The sequence below is a fragment of the Peromyscus californicus genome, unplaced genomic scaffold, assembly GCF_007827085.1.
Source record: "Peromyscus californicus insignis strain IS unplaced genomic scaffold, ASM782708v3 Scaffold_12__1_contigs__length_115047231, whole genome shotgun sequence".
Lineage (NCBI taxonomy): Eukaryota > Metazoa > Chordata > Mammalia > Rodentia > Cricetidae > Peromyscus > Peromyscus californicus.
The window spans coordinates 66,365,160-66,386,284 of record NW_026294413.1 but is presented as its reverse complement, the minus strand read 5'-3'; the positions used below and the strand labels follow the sequence as shown (position 1 = coordinate 66,386,284).

Here is a 21,125-nt window from a genome sequence, read left to right as displayed (position 1 = left end):
ATAATTATTTATTGGCTGTACTGGGGATGGAGCCCAGGACCTTATGCAGGTTAAATGAGCCATCACCAGCCCTTGGATTTTCTCTTTTTTTTTTCTTTGAGTCCCCGTGTGATTCAGGCTGGTCTCGAACCCACTATGTAGCCCAGGCTACCCTGGAACTTTGAGTCCTCCTGCCTCCTTCTGCATCCTAGGGTTTCAGGAGCACACCATCCTGTCCAGGCCAGTTTTATGGGTTTTGTTTATTATTGTTTGGTTTCAGGAGTCCTTTACATATTTTTTGTTTTAGTCCTGTATCAAGTAAGTGCTTCCCAACTATTTTTTCTCACTCTGTAGATTTTCTTCTCACTCTTTTGACCTGGGAGGGGATGTGCTTAGAATGCCACTGCAGTCAGCAGATGAGGAGAGGGAGAGGCAACACCCTTGTATTGTGAGCATTCCAACCCATGAACATGATATATGCCTCCATTTATTTAAATTTCTTTCAGTAACACATTTTAGTTTTAAGTCTAGTATATCATTTATTACATTTGTCCCATTTGGTATTATTTTTGTTGTAAATATCTCAGTTTTTAAATTGAATTTTTTACTTGTTTTGCTGATACATAGTCATACAATTTTTAATGTATTTTTCTTTTACCCATTGACCTTAACAAATTATCTTACTTTTTTGGGTTTTTTTGTTTGTTTGTTTGTTTTTTTGTTTTTTGGGTTGTTTTGTTTTGTTTTGTTTTGTTTCAAGACAGGGTTTTTCCATGTAGTTTTGGTGCCTGTCCTGGATCTCGCTCTGTAGACCAGGCTGGACTCAAATTCACAGAGATCTGCCTGGCTCTGCCTCCAAGTGCTGGGATTAAAGGTGTGCACCACCACTGCCCAGCTCTTTTTCACTGTTTTTAAGAAGTATGTGCATGTATATGTGTGTATATGCACATGCTGGTGCTGCTGCCCATGGAGGCCAGAATTCCCTGGAGCTAGAGTTAAGGGCTGTAAACTGCCCAATATGTGTGCTGGGAATAGAACTCAGGTCCTCTGAAAAAGTAGTATATTCTCTTAACCCCTGAGCTATCTGTCCAGCCCCCAACAATTAGTTTATTAACTTGAGTAGCTATCTCTAAATGCTCTTTGAATATCTACACTTATGCCATCTACAGATAATCACTGTTTCATTTTTCTTGTTGACCTTTATGCTTTGCTTGTGGGGGATGTGTGTGTATGTGTGTGTGTGTGTGTGTGTGTGTGTGTGTGTGTGTGTGTGTGTGTGTGTATGTGTGTGTGTGTGTGTATGTGTGTGTGTGTACTGCAGGAGTCAGGAGACAACCTTGGATGTTGGACCTCACCCTCTGAACCTGTTTGAGACAGGGTCTCTCTTGTTTTCCTCCCCACTGCGTTTGTCGGGTTAGCTGGTCCTCTCTTGTGTCTTCCTCCGGTGTTCTCAGAGGGGTGCTGGAGTCGCAGATGCTCGCACTGCCCTTCTGGCTTCTAGGGATTTGAACTCATGTTTTGGTGGCAAGCACTTTACCCACTGTGCCATCATCTCCCTGCTCTGTTTGTTGGTTTTTGAGACAGTTTTCCCGTGTATCCTAGGCTGGCCTCAAACTTACAGTCCTCCTGCCTCTGCCACCATGCTCGGCAGAGCTTCTTTGTCCTAGAAGGGCATCCATCCATTTCAGTGGTGAGGAGAAGTGGTGATGTAGATGCTTTTGTCTTGTTTCTGGTCTCAGAGGGTAAAGCTTTCAACAGTATGCCATCCTAATAGGTGGGGGCATATTACCTCGTTGTCGTTTTGAGATAATCACTAATGGCTTGTATTGTTCAGCATATTTTTATGAGCCTATCAGACATTGTATGTCTTCTTTAGAGACCTGTCTCTTCAAGTCTTGCTATTTTAGAATCGTGTTGTCATGTTGTTGTTGAGTTTTAGGAATTCTCTGGATCTAGATATTAATACCAGCTGTGATTCACAAATAGTTTCTCACATTTTGTGGATTGCATTTTTGCACAAGCTCTAATTTATCTGTTTTTTCTTTTATTGACTGTGCTTCTGGTGGCATATCCAAGATATAATTGCCAGCCAAATGTCTTGATTTTTTTTCATATTTATTTGAGGGGAGGGGCATGAGCATGCCACAGTGTGCACGTGGGGGTCAGACTTGTGGGAGTCAGTTTTCTCTTTCCACCATGTGGATTCCCAGGATAGAACTCAGGTTGGGAGGCTTGGCAGCACATGCCTTTACCTGCAGAGCCGTCTCACCAGCCCTGTCTTAAGACTTTTGCCTTATGTTTTTTTCCAAGAGTTATGTGGTTTTAGGTCTTACAGTTAGGTCTTTGATCACTTTTAAGTTAACTTTCGTAACTGAATTAAGTCAAGGTTGGACCCAGCCTCATTGTTTTGTTTGTAAAGTGCTAGTGTTCCCGACACTGTTGGTTGAGAAACTGCTGGTTTTGACACCCTCACCTACACCATTTGACTGTATGTATATGTATCCCAAACAACCTGACCCCAGTACAAGAGAACTGGGTCCAGTATACTGTAAGACCAAGAGAGACCAACAGATCTTCAAGGATTGCACAGAGTACCCTTTCCGGGGATGGTGTACTTCCTGAGAGAAGCATGGTCTGAGGTGGTTGCAAAATCGCATGATTTGAGTGAGAAATTTGGAATTTATAAAATGGTCAAGACAAAAGTACCTTCTTTGAAGCCGGGTTGTAACTGGTTTCAGTTAAGCAGATAGTAAAGAATGAGGTCAATTCCTGGCTCTAGGGTCTGCTTTTAAAGTTCCATACATATATCACACTAATGGAATTGCCTGTCACATGCTGCAAAACCACACGGGGAAAACATGATGCTCACTTAGGGGTACAATACAGGTGGTTCCCATGACAGCTTCGTCGGTAATAGTGATCAACAAAACCATGACTGATTGTCTCTAACCTCTTACCCTTGGTGTTATTTCTGTCAGGTGTCTTCATTCTGAAAAAGTTTTACTCTAACAAGGAATTGCTATAAATTATTTTCTAGGAAGAGTTTAATCAGTCTTCCTTGTCATTTATGATTTAGTATCATACTTAGAAAGCCAACAGCCACAACAAAAACAAATACTTGTTTATTGAGGCTAGTGATAAGTCAAAATTTTTTCAGTTTCTTTCATTCAAGAAGTTTACAGTTGAACTAAGTTGACAAATAATTACACCAATTATAACAAAGAAATCTAAGTGATTATTGCCCTGACATAAAGTAACACTTTCTAGGGCACTCTGCTCGAACTTAGTCGGAGTGCCTAATTTATAAACTGGGGCCACAGAAATCTTGTATTGATATCTGGGTTGAGAACTGAAGAATTAGTACAGATAGATGTGGAGGGAAGGAGAAAATTCTAAGGAGAAGCAAGAGTAGTCTCAGTGTTCCAGATGCCTGCAGCCCTTCACACATATATAGCTCAAAATACTTCGATCTTAAAGTGGAAGACCCCAGACTCCTCCAGTTAGCTGAGGACCCTTTTGATCTCACCCATTGTGTGTGGGTGTGGGTGTCATGGTGTGCACAGAGAAGTCGGAGGACACTTTGTGAAGTCCGTTCCCCTTCCTTTAGGTTGGGTCTCGAAGTCAGACTCAGGTTGTCGGGCTCGTGCAGCAAGAGCTTTAACCACTGAGCCATCTCACTGAGCCATCGCCACATTCTTTATCTGTGTCCTTCAGACTGTTCTTTGTGATGAGCTGGTCCAATTCTGTGTGCTGTGACAGCAAGTAGTGGGACCCGAGGAGCTTGAGAGAGCCTCCTCCCTGCTGCTGCATTCAGGGTGCAGTGTGAACCTGGACACGCCTCACAACAGAGTCTGAAATGTCCGACAGCTTTGTGCCCATCAAGTCGGTCACAGGATTGAGTTAAATGTAAGACAGCTAGTTTTTGTGCTAAGAGAAACAGAAACTTGCTTTGTGTAGAAGCCTCTAGACAGTCTGTGTTGGACATGTGAGTAGAAAAGTTTTCGGTTCAGCATTTCTACCTCTTACTGTCCCTTATAGCTGTCAAATCCCAAAAACTTTTTCTAAAACTCAGTGTTGTGTTGCAGGCTCACTTGATCAGCTGCCAGCTCAGCCTGTCTTCTCAATGTTCTGTATAGTTCAGACTTTGTAGTCCCAAGCATATCTTCTCTTTTAACCTATGTTAACGTGTATTTACATGTCCCATCCTGAATTGTCCATCTGAGGCAATGATACCACTAATTAACCAACTGTCTAAGCCAGAAATCTAAACTTAGCTCCATGGCCTTTATCTCAGCAGCCACACATCAATTCTGCCTCCTTTTCTCTCGGAATGACCTGTATCCTCTTCTATGTGCTGTATAAGTTCAAACCTCTTTGTTCAGAATGCATTCATCCTGTCTACCTATCATCTGACGGTTAGAGTAATTTTTCTGAGTGTAGAACTTGCACCGACACTCAATTTCTTACTGTCCTCAATCCTTGTCTGGGACTTTGAGAGTACAGTGAGCATTCTTGTCTCGTTCTCCAGAGGCTCTGAAGGATGTGGCTTCCACCTGCTTCTCAGGCCATCTCTCTTTCCACTTCCTGAGTGCTTTCTGCCCCATGTAGCAATTGAGTCTCTTCAGTAGGTCCGGCTTGCTGGTCCTCTCCATCTTTAGATGTGTTGTTTATCCATCCTAGGATACCTTTTCTTTTCTCAAGTCATTCATGCTTGTTTGTCCTCCAAACGGAGCTGCAGTATCTGTGGAATTCCTTTGTACAGAGCTTGCTTTACTGTTCTTTCCTCACAGGGGAGGGACAGTATTGTCTTCACTCTTGCAGCCCCTGTACCAAAAATAATGTCTGACGTGTAGTAGAATTTTAATAAATATTTGCTGTGTATACCTGGGTTTCCAGATTATTCTTTTGGAACTCAAATTTCATGAGCCTTGTCTCCAGATGGGGTATAGTGCAGAAAGGGCCTCAAGTCCTCTGTCCCTGTTTCAGGCAGACAGACTCTTTTATATATGAGGCTTTTCAGGAAAAGGTTCTATGAAAGAAAGGGATTCCTTGTTTTGAATTATGGTCTAGGCCACTGAACCATACCCTTAATGACAAATATTATTTTGCTTTATTTTATTTGGTTTTTCAAAACAGGGTTTCTCTATATAGTTTTGGTGCCTATCCTGGAACTCACTCTGTAGACCAGGCTAGCCTCAAACTCACAGAGATCTGCTTGGCTCTGCCTCTTGAGTGCTGGGATTAAAGGCATGCGCCACCTCGCCTGGCTCTTTTGCTTTATTCACTGAAGCAGGTGTAATGAAACAATCTGTTTCCTGTGTTGTTTTTCTTCTTTTTGGGTTTTTGTTTGTTTGTTTGTTTGTTTTGTTTTGTTTTTCAAAACAGGGTTTCTCTGTGTAACAGCATTTGCTATCCTGGAACTTACTTTGTAGGCCAAGCTGGGCTTGAACTCACAGAAATCCACCTGCCTCTGCCTCCCTAGTGCTAGGATTAAAGGTGTATGCCACCACTGCCTGGCTAATTGTTTTATTTATTTTATTTTTTGAGACAGGGTTTCTCTCTGTGGCCCTGGCTGTCCTGAATCTTGCTCTGTAGACCAGGCTGCTCTCGAACTCATAGAAATCCACGTGCCTCTGTCTCCTGAGTGCTGAGATTAAAAGTGCCCAGCTAATTCTTTTTTTAAATTGACAAGTGTTTTTGTTTGAATAAGAATGGCCTCATAGGCTCTTATATTTGAATGTTTAGTCACCATGGAGTGGCACTATTAGAAAGAATAGGAAAAATGTGGCCTTATTGGAGGAGGTGTGTCACTGGGGGTGGGCTTTGAGGTTTCAAAAGCCCATGCCAGGCCCAGGCTCTCTCTGCCTGCAGAACAGGATGTAGCTCTCACCTACTTCTCCAGCACCACGCCTGCCGTGCCTGCTGCCAACCAGCCTGCCATGATGATAATGGACTGCGTCTCTGAAGCTGTAAGCCAGGCCCCAGTTAAATGCTTTCTCTCGTAAGAGTTGCCAAGGTCATGGTGGAGAATGATGGAGGATGGCAGCTGACCTTGACCTCCGGTCTCCATATGTGCGCACACACATGTACATGTGTGCACCCAACAGATGGGTGCATACATTGTGCGCACACACACACACACACACACACACACACACACACACACACACTTGGAGAGAGAGGAGCGGGGTCAACAACATTGATAGTGAAATGAAAGCAAGTCCCTCTTTGTTTCACCTTTCTCATAGGTGTGTGGAAGTGGTGAAGGCTTCTCAGTACGTGGAGCTGGCCAACGATCTGGAGATTAACAAAGCAATTACATACTTGAGACAAAAGGACTTTAACCAAGTAAGTGCAGTGGCATTTCTCAGGTCCATTGGTCCAGGCAGTGAATACAGGGAAACTCCTTTCTAGAATGTTATTGAAGTACCCTACCCTTGAGCTCTACCCCCACCCATAAACTCTGACAAGTTTTTAATATGTTGGTTCTGTTTCTTAAAATGTAAATACTTTCCATATATAGCATATTCTTAAATTACCAAACCTTGTGCTGGTTGAAGCCTTGAAATTCCCAGACTGCTCTGCAGAGAGCTAAGGCATGTAGAAGCTGGTGTGTGCAGGGAGCCCAAATAGCAGTCTGATGGTCTTGTCTTGTCCTCTCTGAGCAGCTTTCTTAGAGGCTGTTTCGAGTGTTTCCCTGTGATAGACACTGGCTTGGAACCCTGGCTTCCCTCACTGGCAGGCTGCTATCTTGTTGTCTAGGGGTGGGGTGGAGTATTTTGTTCCTTTCGGTGCTCGCTCAAGTAGAGCAGAGCTGAGACAGAAGCAGAGGATTGCAGAGTTTTAAGAAGAAGAGGGGATACCAAAAGAGAGCAGGCAGAATGGCCATGGTTTCCTAGTTCATAAGCTGATGATGGGTGTCCTATGTACCTGCAACTCAAAACTTCATTCGATCCAGACAGCAAGGTTCAGGGGAAGCCACAGCGTCTTTTCCACACTGTCCAAGCCTGTGCTTCCTCTTTTCTTCCTCACTGAAGGACCCTCCTCTTGTCTGGAAGACAGGAGAAAGGAGTAACTGCAGAGACTGGGGAGAACACCCTTCCCTCAGAGCATGAGAACAGAGTGAAGCAATCCTGTGTTCATGTAGTAGTTAAATAGTCGATAGGCTGCAGTACCAGGAGGTGGCTAATTGTGTGGATCCATTCGCCATCCTTAAGTCTCTTAGTGTTTACAAAGCACTGAAGACTTACTGAGAGTCCTCACATCTGTCCTGTCACTTTATCGTCACACCGGGGTCTGGAGAGACAGCTCAGAGGGTAAGAGCACATACTTCTGCAGAAGTTCTGAGTTCGGCTCCCAGCACCCACATCTGGAGGCTCACAGCTGCCCGTAAATCCAGCTCCTGGGGACCTGACTCTCCTCTGGACTCCTAGGCCACCTGCACTCAGATGTGCATAACCACACAAGGACACACATACACAAAATTAGAAAAATAATCAAAATAGGTCTTTTTTTTAATGCCACTGTCAGCCTCAGTGGCTCATGCCTATAATCCCAGCACTGGGGAGGTGGAGACAGGAGGATCAGAAGTTCAAGGTCATCCTCAGCTATTGGTAAGTCTGAGGTCAACTGAGTGCCATGAGACCCTGTATCAAACAAACAACCACTGCAACCCCCGTTGCAGTAGAATCATATGATGTGACACAAACTGGTCTCTGTTACCTTGCTGAAGTGATCTTGGGACCTGAAAAATAATTTATGAATATTTAAGTATACTGTTATAGATGACACAGTGGAGAAAATTTTATTTATCTCTAAGTTGTTTTTTTTTTTTTTTTTTTGGTTTTTCGAGACAGGGTTTCTCTGTGTAGCTTTGCGCCTCTCCTGGAACTCACTCTGTAGCCCAGGCTGGCCTCGAACTCACAGAGATCCGCCTGGCTCTGCCTCCCGAGTGCTGGGATTAAAGGTGTGCGCCACCACTGCCCGGCCGTTGTTTTTTTTTAAGAACAGGTTAATAGTGCATTCCCATAGTTCATGTTTTAGAACTGTCCATCCAAAACTAAGCACTCTTGGTGCTGGAGAGCTGACTCAGCAGTTAAGAGACTCTTAACTTTTTTGGTTAAAATTAGCCCAGATCTTGTTATCTCCTTTTTTTTTCCTGTTTGTTTGTTTGCTTGCTTGCTTGTTTTTTGTTGTTTTTTGGTTTGGTTTGAGTGGGGAGGGTTGTTTGTTTGGTGTGTGTGTGTGGTTGCTTTGTTTTTGAGACAGTGTTGCTGTGAAGCCCACTCTGGCCTCGAACTCACTGTGGATTCTCCTTCCTCAGTTTGAAAAGGCAAGATGTGGTGTTAGGATGTTTCTTTTTTGGTGTTAGACTATCCTAGAAATTACCAACAGTTTTTTAAGGTCATTGAAAACCCTTTAAAAGGGTACTAGCATACTTATATGGGAACCAACATTTCGAGATTTAGTGTGTTTGTTTTGTGATGTGAGACATCAAACCAAGCCTTTATACATTCTAGATAGGCACTGTACCTCTGGGCCACACCGGTAGCCTTGGAATCCAGTATTTTAAAAACTCTCATTCTAACCAAACTGATCATCAGGCTTGCTGGTACGACCTTGGACTCCAGCCTCGTGTAGTACATTCCTCTGGTTAGTTGCAGTCGGTTTAGCAGATGGTGGATTTTTCCTTGGACACAAGTGATGCCATAAAGTTGAGACACCAAGATGTCAAGCATAAATGTATTTTTTTAAAAAGGAAGAAAATAAACCCCACTATCCCTTTTCACCTTTCCTTCTCCTATCAAATAATTTCTAGGTTGGATAACCATGCACTGTTCATATAGGGTGTCTAACTGTTCTATATACTGTTTAGATAGCATTATATCAGACTTGGCAGGTGGCTAAACATGTACTTCCATATTTCAGGACTTGAAGATGGGGTTATATTTACCTACTTTAGATAATATTTTGGTAACATTCCCAGAATTGTTTTCTATGATTGATTTCGAACTGTTTGGCCATCCACTTTCCTCCTCCTCTGAGCATCCCAGTTACATTTATAAAAGCCCTTTTCCTGTGCTTGCCTCTGTCTTGTGTCCTCTTTAAAGAACATTTTTCTTAAAATATATTCATCCTTTTTCAGTACTTTATTCAGAACCTTTTGTGAGATCTTGGTCTTCAAGTTCTGGTTACCTCAGTAGCTCTCCAGTGCCTTCCAAGTTGTTATAGCGTTTATATAACTTTTCGGGTTGTTCTCTGTTGGAAAATGGCCCATAGATTAGTCTGAAATAGCTGTAACCAGAAGCCCTAGAACATTCTGTCAAGAAGAAGTTGGACTGAGTTGGGGAAAAGTTTTGAGGTCCTTGTCCCAGCATGATGCAGGGTGAAGAGGATGCTTCTCTGACTCACGAGGCTCGGCATTCACAGTGACCCTTGCTGGGGCCTCAGTCCTTCTTCAGCTCTGTCCTATCAACTTTTAAATCCCTCTATATGCTCTTAAATTCAGTTGTTATGTCTTATTTGTCATGCTTGTCTTTTTCTGTTTGATGAATTCTTTTCTTGAATGAAATTCTCATCCTGCCAACTGTCGTCTTGAACTTACAGCTGCTCCGTCCTGTACCCTCGGTCTCCCGCTCCACACAGCCCCTTCCCCACTCATACCTTTGGATACTGCTGTATGGCAGTGGTAGTCATTTCAGACATTCTGTTTCTAGGCTGTAGACACCTTGAAAATGTTTGAAAAGAAGGACAGTAGAGTGAAAAGTGCAGCTGCAACCAACCTCTCCTTCCTGTATTACCTGGTAGGTTTTGCTTTTTTACACTGAGTTGTTTATGGGATAGTTTTGCATTGCCAAATTTCTGCCTAAGCACGCAGCTAAGGAAAGGCTCCAGAGAAGACTGGTGCACGGTGTAAGTGGAATGCAGTACGCTGAGGACCGACTGCGACCGGTGCTGCCAGGGCTGAGTTTGCAGATGTGAGTAAGAAGCCTGGCTCTAAGAGGTGAGGGAGGAAAACAGAATTCTGGACTGACAGCTGCAAGACCATGCTGAGCCAGCCCTTTAACCCATCGTGTTAGTGATGGAGAAAGTGGTATCTCAGGTGAAATGACTTAGACGGGGTTGCAGAGCACCATCTGTAACAAGCATGCATTGAGTGCCTACTAGGTGCCAATCACTGGGACTCCTGGAAGTAGGTGGGCGCCACTTATGCCAGTTGCCTTCCAACTACAAACTTGATTTGCCCTTTCGTCAGCCGCAGAGAGCAGCTCCCTCCCACCTCTGCAGGTTCCACGGAGTTCCCTCCTGTGCAGTCCTCCAAAGCAGCCTCACAGCTTTCCTAAGTTCTGTTTGTTGTCCACGTGTTAGCTCTTCACAGCTGCTCTCCACTTCTTGGGACCAGTTTTTATATAAGCTGTAGTTCAGAGTTCACACAAAGACTCGCACATGGATGCTCACAGCAGCATTATTCATACCAACCAAAAGGTGAATGAAAGCAGCATAAATATGTGTCGGCGACACAGGGATTAACCTGGGTGGTGTCCATACGTGGACGTTAGTCAGCCATTGAAAGCACAGACCACTGATACATGGTACAGAGACCTTACAAACCCCAAGAGCAGGAAGCCAGACACAAAGGTCCCGCTTAATATCCAGTGTCCAGACTAGGAAGGGAAATAGAAAGTAGAATACAGGTTTCCAGAGACTGAGAGAAGAGAAGGTAGAGCGTGGCTGCTGATGGGCACGGGGCTTCTGTTGAGGGAAGAAAAGTACCCTGGAATGGGGCAATCGTGGAATGTTTGCCACTGAGTTGGGCATTTTACAGGGTTCTCAGTCTCACTGAGCTGGCCTGACCCAATGAAATAAAGGGGTCCACGGGCCTCATGTGAACGATGACAAGGGCCTGTTCACATGGCCTGTTCACATTGGCTGAGAGAGGAAGAGAAAGCAGTACACGGGCAGCAGTGCCAACGCCTCGTGAGTGCCGCAGCCAGGTGCAGAGCAGGGGACGGCTGAGGCCCTCCAGCTATTTCCGTGCTTCAGGTGGGAAGGTGGCAGCGCACAGCAAATGAGGACACGGGGCCTGGGCGGTGAACGTGGAACCGCCTACGTACAAATACTCTTGTTATCAAGCCAGGAGACGAGAGGAGCCAGCCATAGGAACTTGGCTGCTTGAGCTTGACAGCTACAAATAGCCTGTCAAAACCAAGAAATGTAAACTATTTGTCTCTGTTCATCTTCGTGTATAATCTCAGGAAGTCTGTTTATCGTTTCTGTAATCTCAGAACACTCTGAAGAGACTCGAAATTTAGACTTGAAGTTTGTGTATCTTTCATACTGTAGGAAAATGAATTTGCCCAGGCCAGCAGCTATGCAGACTTAGCTGTGAACTCGGATAGATACAACCCATCAGCTCTCACTAATAAAGGGAACACGGTTTTTGCAAATGGTGATTATGAGAAGGCAGCTGAATTCTATAAAGAGGCCCTAAGAAATGATTCTTCTTGTACTGAAGCACTTTATAACATTGGTAAGTTCAACACGGCAAATTACATTAAGGAATTGTCGACATCTTTAAAAAAATAACCAATTACTGGGCAGTGGTGGTGCATGCCTTTAATCTCAGCACTTGGGAGGCAGAGGCAGGTGGATCTTTGTAAGTTCAAGGCCAGCCTGGCCTACAGAGTAAGTTCCAAAAGCTGCACAGAGTAACCCTGTCTCAAAAAACCTAAAAGAAAAATTAATGAATAACCAGTTATTCTTAGTGGAGTTAATGATTCAAAAGCCATGCTATATAAAATTTGGATCAGCATTGTTATGTTGCTCGACTTTTCTAATATCTGTATCTACCACAGTTAAAAGACTGTGTCCCCAAGTGTTTGATGACATGAGATGATATTTTTAAATGTTTCCCAAATAGGAAAAAAAACACTGATTTTCCTTTTTAATTATGAAAAGTGTCAAATATACAAAAAGTACTTAGAGGGTGTTTAGTGCCACAGTTTGACACATTTTAATGTTTTGCCAAATATGCTTCAGAAATTTTAATATTTTCTATTTTTATTTTATGTGTGTGGGTGTTTTGCCTGCATGCCTATCTGTGCAACCCTTATGTGGCTGGAACACACAGAGACCAGAACAGGGTGTCAGATCCCTTGGAACTGGAGTTACAGGTGGTTGTGGCCACCATGTGGGTACTAGGATCCAAACCTAGGTCATCCGAAAGAGCAGCCAGTGCTCCTGACCACAGAGCCATCTCTCCAGCCCCTCAGATTTTGGTTGTATTATTTGTACTGTTATAAAACATGAAGGCTCATCACCATCTCATCCCCTTCCTATCCTCACAGGTTGCCTGATATGGGCACTGTTGCTTCCAAGGTGTTGCAAAACACATACATGTCTTTAATACTGGGGCTGGTTTCTTTGGTTATTGATGTTTCTTTTAAAATATGCTTCTCTTTGCATGTGTTGTTTGATTATGAATTTTGTTTGTATTTTTGGGTTTCTTGTCGTGTCTTTTTCTCATTGTTTCCCTTTCCTTGCCTGTCTGATGCTCTTAGACTATTTCCTGGTGTTTAGCAAGTTGCAGATAAAAGTTGAGTTGGAGGGCTGAGGAGATGGCTGTTGGTAAAGTCCTTGCCACACAAGCAAGAGAACCTGAGTTTTGATCCACAGCACTCACTTAAAAAGCCAGGCAAGGCAACACATGCCTGTAATCCCATCGCTTGGTAGGCAAAGAAAGGCAGATGACCTGGGGATTGTCTGGCCAACTAGTCTAGATGTATTGGTGAGTTCCAGGTTCAGTAGGAGACCCTGCCTCAAAAAAATAAGGTAGAGAGTACTTGAGGAAGATACCCAGCATGGATCTCTGGCCTCAACATGTATGTGTACGCATGTGCATGCACACATACATGTACATATCACAGAACAAGGAAAAGATTAATAGGATCTGTGTTCGTTAGTGAGAATGGTGACCTGTGCTTTACATAAGCAGCCAATCTGGCCTGGTCTGTTTAGTTAAGACTGGCCTGTCAGTCAGTTGTCTGCCTGATAAAAGGAGAAAGACTCACTGCCAACCCTGGAGATGAGGTGTGGGACTAAGAGGTAGGGGGTTGAGGCAAGTCACTGAGAAATGGCAGGAAGGGACTGAGGATGTGACGTTTAAGATCTGGAAAGGGTTTTATAGCATAGGGAAGAGAAGGGCACAGTCCGTCCTAGGGTAGCTTAATCGCCTACTTAGAGGCTTTTTTTACTCTATAAATTTGAGATTTTTTTCAGACTCTTACCGCTTTATTTTTCCTCTGTAATTTAAAAGTGAATTTTGAATTTTTAAAACATTTTATTAGCAAGTATTAATCATACATAATAATGGGTTTTATTGTGACATTTGCATGAACATAATGTATTTTTATCATGTTTACTTCCTCTGCCCATTGCCCTCTTGTGTCCACACTCCTGCTGACCCCCTTCCACTCCTGTCCTCTGAATGTTTTATGATGAACTAAGGAACTACCCTTGTCCCTTGCATGTACAATCAAGCAGTCCCAGCACAGTTCATCACATTTATCCCTTCATCTCCACTGACTTTAAATGTCTATTAAATTTTACAGCTGGATCCATATCTGAAGTGTTTATCCCATCCTTTGAGTCTATTTGTTGGTTTCTGTCTGCTGTCCTTGACGTCCTGCCCCCCCCCCACACACACACACACTGTAAAAATCACACACTTTAAAAATCACTGGAGCTGTCTGTAGCATGTCTAATGTCTGCTTGGAGAAATCCCAGCCCCTATTGTTTTTTAAAACTGCTCAGTTCATTGTCATTTTCTTCTCTGGATGATTTCACATAGATTTAAATAGTTATCCATTGCCTTTAGTACAATGATGCCTGTGATGCACTTTCTTTCTTCTCAAGGCCTCACCTATAAGAAGCTAAACCGTCTGGATGAAGCCTTGGACTCCTTCCTGAAACTGCATGCAATCCTTCGGAACAGCGCTCAAGTTCTTTGCCAGATAGCAAATGTGTATCTCACTTAAAAACTTAAGAACATTATTAATCCCCTCAATTGGAAATTGAATGTTAATTATTAAATAATATTAACCATGGAGATAATTGATGAGGATAATATAACAGATTAACCTGGTGAAAATAGTTCAGTTGGTAAAAGATCATTTGCATCCTAAGAAGAATTAGTTTAAAATAGTTGTTAATTTTTATTTTAAAAAAACTAATTGAAGGATTGAGGATATTTTGAATACACATAATCTTTGAGTGAAAGTTAGATACTTTAGATCATTCTACTAATTCTGATTTTGTTTAGAAAGTTCATGTAGGATATTGAAAATGTGTGACTAATTAGTACTGTTGAGTTTAGGTAATGAATTGATTTTAGCTGGTGTGTAGATAGAGTGAAGCTAGCTTTCTGAAAACTGTAATCCTCAGAAGTCTTCAGTACTGTGTGGCCTTGTTCATCAGCGCCCATGCCGGTGTGTGCTGTGTGTGCAGGGTTAGATCCTGTGTTTGGATCTCTGCATGCAGCACTCATCAGCACTCATGCTGGTGTGTGCTGTGTGTGCAGGGTTAGATCCTGTGTTTGGATCTCTGCATGCAGCACTCATGCTGGTGTGTGCTGTGTGTGCAGGGTTAGATCTTGTGTTTGGATCTCTGCATGCAGCACTCATCAGCACTCATGCTGGTGTGTGCTGTGTGTGCAGGGTTAGATCCTGTGTTTGGATCTCTGCATATGCTGGTGTGTGCTGTGTGTGCAGGGTTAGATCCTGTGTTTGGATCTCTGCATGCAGCACTATAAGGTATTGCTGCCATGTCAGCTTCTGCGACACTGAGGTCCCTTTGTTTTCCTTCTCACGGTTAGAAAAGCAGACCTGTGAATGTTTTAATGCCTCTCACTGATTGGAAAGTACTTTGACTTCTCTCATTTTGATGAACTTTGACCACACCATTGGGAAGAGCTAATGTTTAGGTTTTCATATACTGTTACCCTGATATGTTTCAGGTAATATAGTTAGAGAAAGGTGAGGCATGTTATTAAACTAAGTACTATCCAATCTCCTTTGGATAGGTATATCTTAATTTTTTTCATAAATTTTTAGAGCTGATAGCATTATAGTTATTCCTTTTATTCTTTGTGTTTATTATTGTGTTTCAAGCAGTGCTGAAGATGGAACATGGGGCCTTGCTCTTGCTGGGTAAATGCTCTATTATTGAGCTGCACCCCAGAAGGTATAATTTTATCCATTTTTCCTGAAACTAAACAGCATGACTCTGCTGGTGCCTAGTTAGTGACTGGGCAGTAGTTAGTTGATGAATTTGAGACTCATAAACTTCCTTGTTTTCTTTCTTGTGGTATCACATTTGCTTTGTCATACTCAAAGCAAGGCACCAAGCTGAGTGGTAGCAATACCCATAACCCTAGCTACTGGGAGGCTGAGGCAGGAGCATCTGGAGAGCAAGGCCTGCTTGGCAACAGTGCAGCTGACCTCATCTCACAAACAACCACCAAAAGCACAAACCAAACTAAAAAGCACAGGCGACTTCTTGCTAAGCAGACCTGGGCTTGGGGGATGTTCATTCCATTCCACATCAGCTATAAGTAGGTAATAGTCAACAAATGTTGATACAAACAGAGTGCTTCTGTATATGCAGAGGACTTACTAGGTACTACAGGAAACTACAGAGGGAAAGTGCCCTGTCCTTCAGCTTGTACTATAATTAGGGAAAACACATAAGAAAAATGCAGGAAGCCAGTTTCTTTACTGTGCTGAGTTTAAGAGAGCTGGGGTCACTGAGCAAATGTTCTGGCATCCTGGGCAGTGCTTTGAGTGATTCTGCTAGACATTTGGTCCTGGTTCCATTTCCAGCTCTGCAAAAACATTGTAATAATAAATATATAAAATAACTATGCTGCTTTCTGCTCCAAAATTTTGTGGAAAAAAATTTAAATCTGCATCTAGAATAGATAGTACTTCAAGTTATTAATGGTATACCTATCCTTTTCCTAAACATTGACATGGAACATATCAAGGTGACAGTATATGAAAACCTACCTACACTTTAGCTCTCCTCCAATGTTGTAGTCAACGTTTATTAAAATGAGAGAAGTCAAGGTGCTTCTTTTCCAATACAGTGAGGAGCATTAAAACATTAACACATGTCTGCTTGTCTGAGTGGGGGGGAGACAGCTGAAGAAAAGCTAAAGGGGAGTAGACTAGAGAGAATCCAGGTGTACATGGGCAGCACTGCCCCATTTCCCTCCTCCTGGAGAGGGCTAGAATTACAGTGCAGACAACGTGTTCCTGAGGAAGCATTATCATTATAATATTTCCAAGTTTGCTTATCGGTGACTGAATCTTAACTAACATTGCCCAAGATACGAGCTAATGGAAGATCCCAATCAAGCCATTGAGTGGCTGATGCAGTTGATCAGCGTGGTGCCGACTGACTCCCAAGCTCTGTCTAAACTGGGAGAACTGTACGACAGTGAGGGGGACAAGTCCCAAGCGTTCCAGTATTACTACGAGGTGGGTGTGCGGTCTCAGTCTCCTTCTAGTTCCTGACCGTTTGTGGATTTCAAGGAAACAGGCCCTAGAATTCTAGAAAGGCTTATTGGTTTAAATCTAATAATGATTTGTTAAAATAAAACATTATTAAGCTATAGTTTTGATTCATTTTAATTAAAATGAAAAATACTAACTCATTTTTCTTAAACCATAATTTGCATCTCCTGATTCTTTTAAATATTTAATATAACTCAGATCATATATAACTGAAAACTGTCAAGTATACCTACATTTTCTAGGTCTTGTATCGTTTGAGAACTTGCAAAGTTATCTTGATACTTCATACTTTTTATAAATAAATCCATTCAACAGGTAAAGTAATCAGGTGTATTCTGTATTGCTGCTGAAGTTATGTTGTCACCTTCTGTGTTTTCTCTAGTCATACAGGTATTTCCCTTCTAATATTGAGGTCATTGAGTGGCTTGGAGCTTATTACATTGATACCCAGTTCTGTGAAAAAGCTATTCAGTACTTTGAAAGAGCATCTCTTATACAGTAAGTAACTGTTTTATATTTAGTTAATGTCTTGCATTGAGACTTTTTTATCCCTAAAAAATTAGTATTTGATAAGCCTAATAAATTCATGAAAATATTTTGATGAGTTGTTTTCATTTTCTTATATTTTTTTCATTTTACTTTGTCTCTATTGTGACAGATATATTTTCCTTTGCATGAGAACTTTAAATACCTTTTATGATGTACTTTGTTTTCCTCACCTGAACCTTTACAAATCAGAAAGTGACTTTCTAAGTCTTTTTTTTTTTTTTTTTTGGTTTTTCGAGACAGGGTTTCTCTGTGTAGCTTTGCGCCTTTTTCCTGGAACTCACTTGGTAGCCCAGGCTGGCCTCGAACTCACAGAGATCCGCTTGGCTCTGCCTCCCGAGTGCTGGAATTAAAGGCGTGCGCCACCACTGCCCGGCTGACTTTCTAAGTCTTAGGACAATTTTATTGCTGGAAGAGTCTTCACAGAAGGAAGTCGTATTGGTTTCAGTTTACAGTTGCTGTATATTGAACCTTACTCGTTTTCTCTCTTTTCATCTCAGCCTCCTCCTGGCTTCAGTTCTGATCATGGCCTTTCTGGAATGCCTGCTTGGTCATATCTATTCCGTTTCTTGCTGGTTCCTCAGTTCCATTTTCTCTCTTGTTTTGCTGGCCCGTCTGCTCTCCCAAAGTTTTGTTCTTGGGTTAATGCAGCCATTTATTGGGAACAGCTGTGCAGATGTTTAAACGATGTGACCTGGTAAATGGATGCTGTCATATAAGTCTGTCAGACCAGCACTGCTCCTTAGTCTCCAGTGCTTCCTTGTCTCCTCAGCCTTCTCAGGCTCTTCAGCTCCTCTCCTTGTTTTACACTTGAGTTTCCCTGAAAATGGGTGTCTTTCATGTGAAGTCCCTCTGCACTTCTCTCCCTGCTTTTCTCTCTCTACCTTCATTTGCTTCTGGTCTTATGTGTTTTTAGTGGCAGAGGCATTCAGTATACATTAATTACATTTCCTCTATATTTTTTATCATGTATTCACTGTACTGTACACTGTAATTTCTTTTCTGGTATGTTAAATCATTTTTAAAATACTTTTTTTTTTTTTTTTTTTTGGTTTTTCGAGACAGGGTTTCTCTGTGTAGCTTTTGCACCTTTCCTGGAACTCACTCCGTAGTCCAGGCTGGCTTCGAACTCACAGAGATCTGCCTGGCTCTGCCTCCCAAATTCTGGGATTAAAGGCGTGCGCCACCAACGCCCTGCTCTAAAATACATTTTTATTTTTGCCAGGCCTTATGGCACAGGCCTTTAATCCAAGCACTCAGGAGGCAGAGGCAGGTGGATCTCTGAGTTCGAGGCCAGCCTGGTCTACAAAGCGAGTTCCAGGACAGCCAAGGCTACACAGAGAAACCCTGTCTCAAAAATACCAAAACAAAAAAAACCCTTATTTTCAACTGATACATAATTATTGAAGATACTATGTGCCAAGTTTATTGCTGTATAAAGTCTGCCTCTATCATAAGAACATAAGCTCTTAAGGAGTGGGAATGTTCATTCTTCTGTCATATAACTGCTTATATATTACAGAGAACTGGCAAATGGTTTAATTCAATTTAATTTCTTCTTGTGACACCTATGATGGAAACGTCTCTCCTGGTTGTATCACCTATATTTTTGTGGTTCTTAGTGATCTAGTGTTTCTTACTTGTTTAAGCCTATACTTTTGTTTTATATTTTCTGTATATCTATAAATTACATCTTAAAGTATTAAGAAATACTAGCCCCAACTGATTATAGTCACTCACATCTGTAATCCCAGTGCTTGAGAGCTGAGGCAGGAGATTTTCCACAAGTTCAAAGCCAACCTCTTGGGATACAGTGTGAAAACCTGTTTCAAAAAAGGAAAGAAAGAGAAGGAATGAAGGAAAAAGGAAAAGAAAAGAAATTCTACTCCTATTGGTCCATTATTCAATGCACTTCTATTGTTTAGCAGTTTTGGAGAATGTTATTTAATATGTTCATTATGATTACTATCATAAAACGCCATCTGAGGACCAGTGTATGCACTGTGGGAGCTCCAGGAGAGGAAGAGAACGGAGCAGAGAAACTGCTGAAACTCACTGTGGCCAGCATTTCCCACAGTTGAGGAAGGTTGTAGATCTGTGAGTCTGCAGAGCTCAGTGAACTCCAAGTGGGAAAAACCCAAGGGACCCCATGAGACACTTTAGCCACACTGTTGAGAAAGTCTTTAGAGCATCAAAAGGAAGTGTCCTCACATACAAGGGGTGCTGGATAAGATTAAGCAGAGTCCTCAGCAGAAACCTTGAAGTCCAGAAGACAGTAAGTAGATGGTATATATAAAGTCCTGAAATCTCTGATTGTAAAGATAACCAAAATCTCTGAGGAATATATGCACAAAATTGAAATATAATAAAAGAATTTAGTAAAATTGCAGGATGTAAAGTCACATAAAATCTTTTTGTATTTATGTAGACTTGCAATAAACAATCCAAAAAGGATAACTATGAAATTAATAAAAAAAGTATCATTTATAACAGCATTAAAAAGAATAAGGTAACTAAGAATTCATTTAATTGTATTAGCTAAAAAGCATGTGCTTAAAGCCATGACTCACTCCTGAAAGAGATTAAGTACATAAACAAATGGAAAGACACCAAGTACATGGATTAGAAGACTAGGGTTGTTAGCAGTACCAAGCAGAGTGACCTTAAGGTCAAGGCTCTCCCTATCAAAATCTCCATCGTATTTTTTACAGACATAGAAAATCCACCTAATAATCATATAGAATCTCTACCCAAAAAGGAATGAAGTTGGAAAATTCAGAACTCCTATTTTCAGAATGTGCTTACATAATAATCAAAATAGTGTGGCACTAAAAGGGGCTAGGAAGACAGATGTGAGAACAGCCGCTAGCACCCCAGAGTAACCCTTCTCATACATGGAGGTTGATTTCCTACAAAGGTAACAAAACCATTCAATGGAGGAAGGACAGTCTTCAACTAAAACTGTTTGACAAACTAGATATTTACATGGCAGAAAAATAAACTTTGAAACCAACCGATGGTACACACCAGTAATCCCAGTTACTCTGTAGCTAAGGCAGGAAGATTGAGAGTTCAAGGACAATCTGGGTTACAAATCAGTCCTCCATCTCAAAAACAACCACCACAGAAAATTGAACCCTTAGTTTACCCCATATACAAAAATTCACTTAAAGTGGATTAAAGACCCAAATAAATGTAAGACTAAAAACTATAAAACACCCACAAGAGAGGGCTGGAGAGATGGCTTAGCAGTTAAGAGCACTGACTGCTCTTCCAGAGAAACCAAGTTCAATTCCCCGAACCCACATGGCAGCTCACAACTGTCTGTACCTCCTGTTCCAGGGGATCCTATACCCTCACACAGACATACATGCAGGCAAAACACCAATGTACATAAAATAAAAAATAAAAAAACACTCATAAAAACCCTTGGTGGAAATTGTTCATACCATTGAATGTGGCAAAACCTCTTAGAAATGACACCAGAACACCGAAATAGACAATTAGACTTAATCAAGTTTTCAGTCTTCTGCTTAACACAGAAGAGTACAGAAGGAAGCCTCAGAGTAGGTCATTACTGAAAATGTATAAAGAGCCACTGCAACTTGACAGTAACAAAAATGAGCGAAGATTTTGAGCACATTATTTTTAAGATGGTGTGGACTACTGATAAACACATGCTTGGCCACATCCGGCGTTGGGGAGAGCGAGTCGCACACATGCACACATGGGCAGCAGAATTGGACTTCGTGAGTTATTTGAAAGAAGAAGATAGGAACTAGGAGTGGGATTGTTAAAGGGGTGCCCTGGGACAGTGGAGGGGGAAATTGGGGGTCAGTATCATCATATTTCATGGTATACATGTATGAAATTCTCAAAGAATAAAAAGATAGTCTTACTATGTTGCCCTGGCTGTCCTGAAACTCAGAATGTAGACCAGGCTGGCCTCAAAATCAGAGATCTGCCAGCCTCTGCCTCCCTGGTGTTGGGATTAAAGATGTATGCCACCATGCCTGGCTCAAAGAA

General features: G+C 42.0%; 1 protein-coding gene across 2 annotated transcripts in view; it reads left to right on the top strand.

Annotated features, from left to right (window-relative positions):
* The window catches only part of Ift88 (intraflagellar transport 88), a 109,932-nt gene that overhangs the window by 41,630 nt on the left and 47,177 nt on the right, over positions 1-21,125 (top strand). For both annotated transcript variants that reach the window (XM_052733105.1, XM_052733104.1), the window contains exons 15-20: positions 6,228-6,327; positions 9,696-9,782; positions 11,323-11,509; positions 13,894-14,002; positions 16,367-16,517; positions 16,936-17,051. In XM_052733105.1, the coding sequence (XP_052589065.1) occupies positions 6,228-6,327; positions 9,696-9,782; positions 11,323-11,509; positions 13,894-14,002; positions 16,367-16,517; positions 16,936-17,051 (750 nt within the window). The remainder of the gene's footprint in view (positions 1-6,227; positions 6,328-9,695; positions 9,783-11,322; positions 11,510-13,893; positions 14,003-16,366; positions 16,518-16,935; positions 17,052-21,125) is intronic.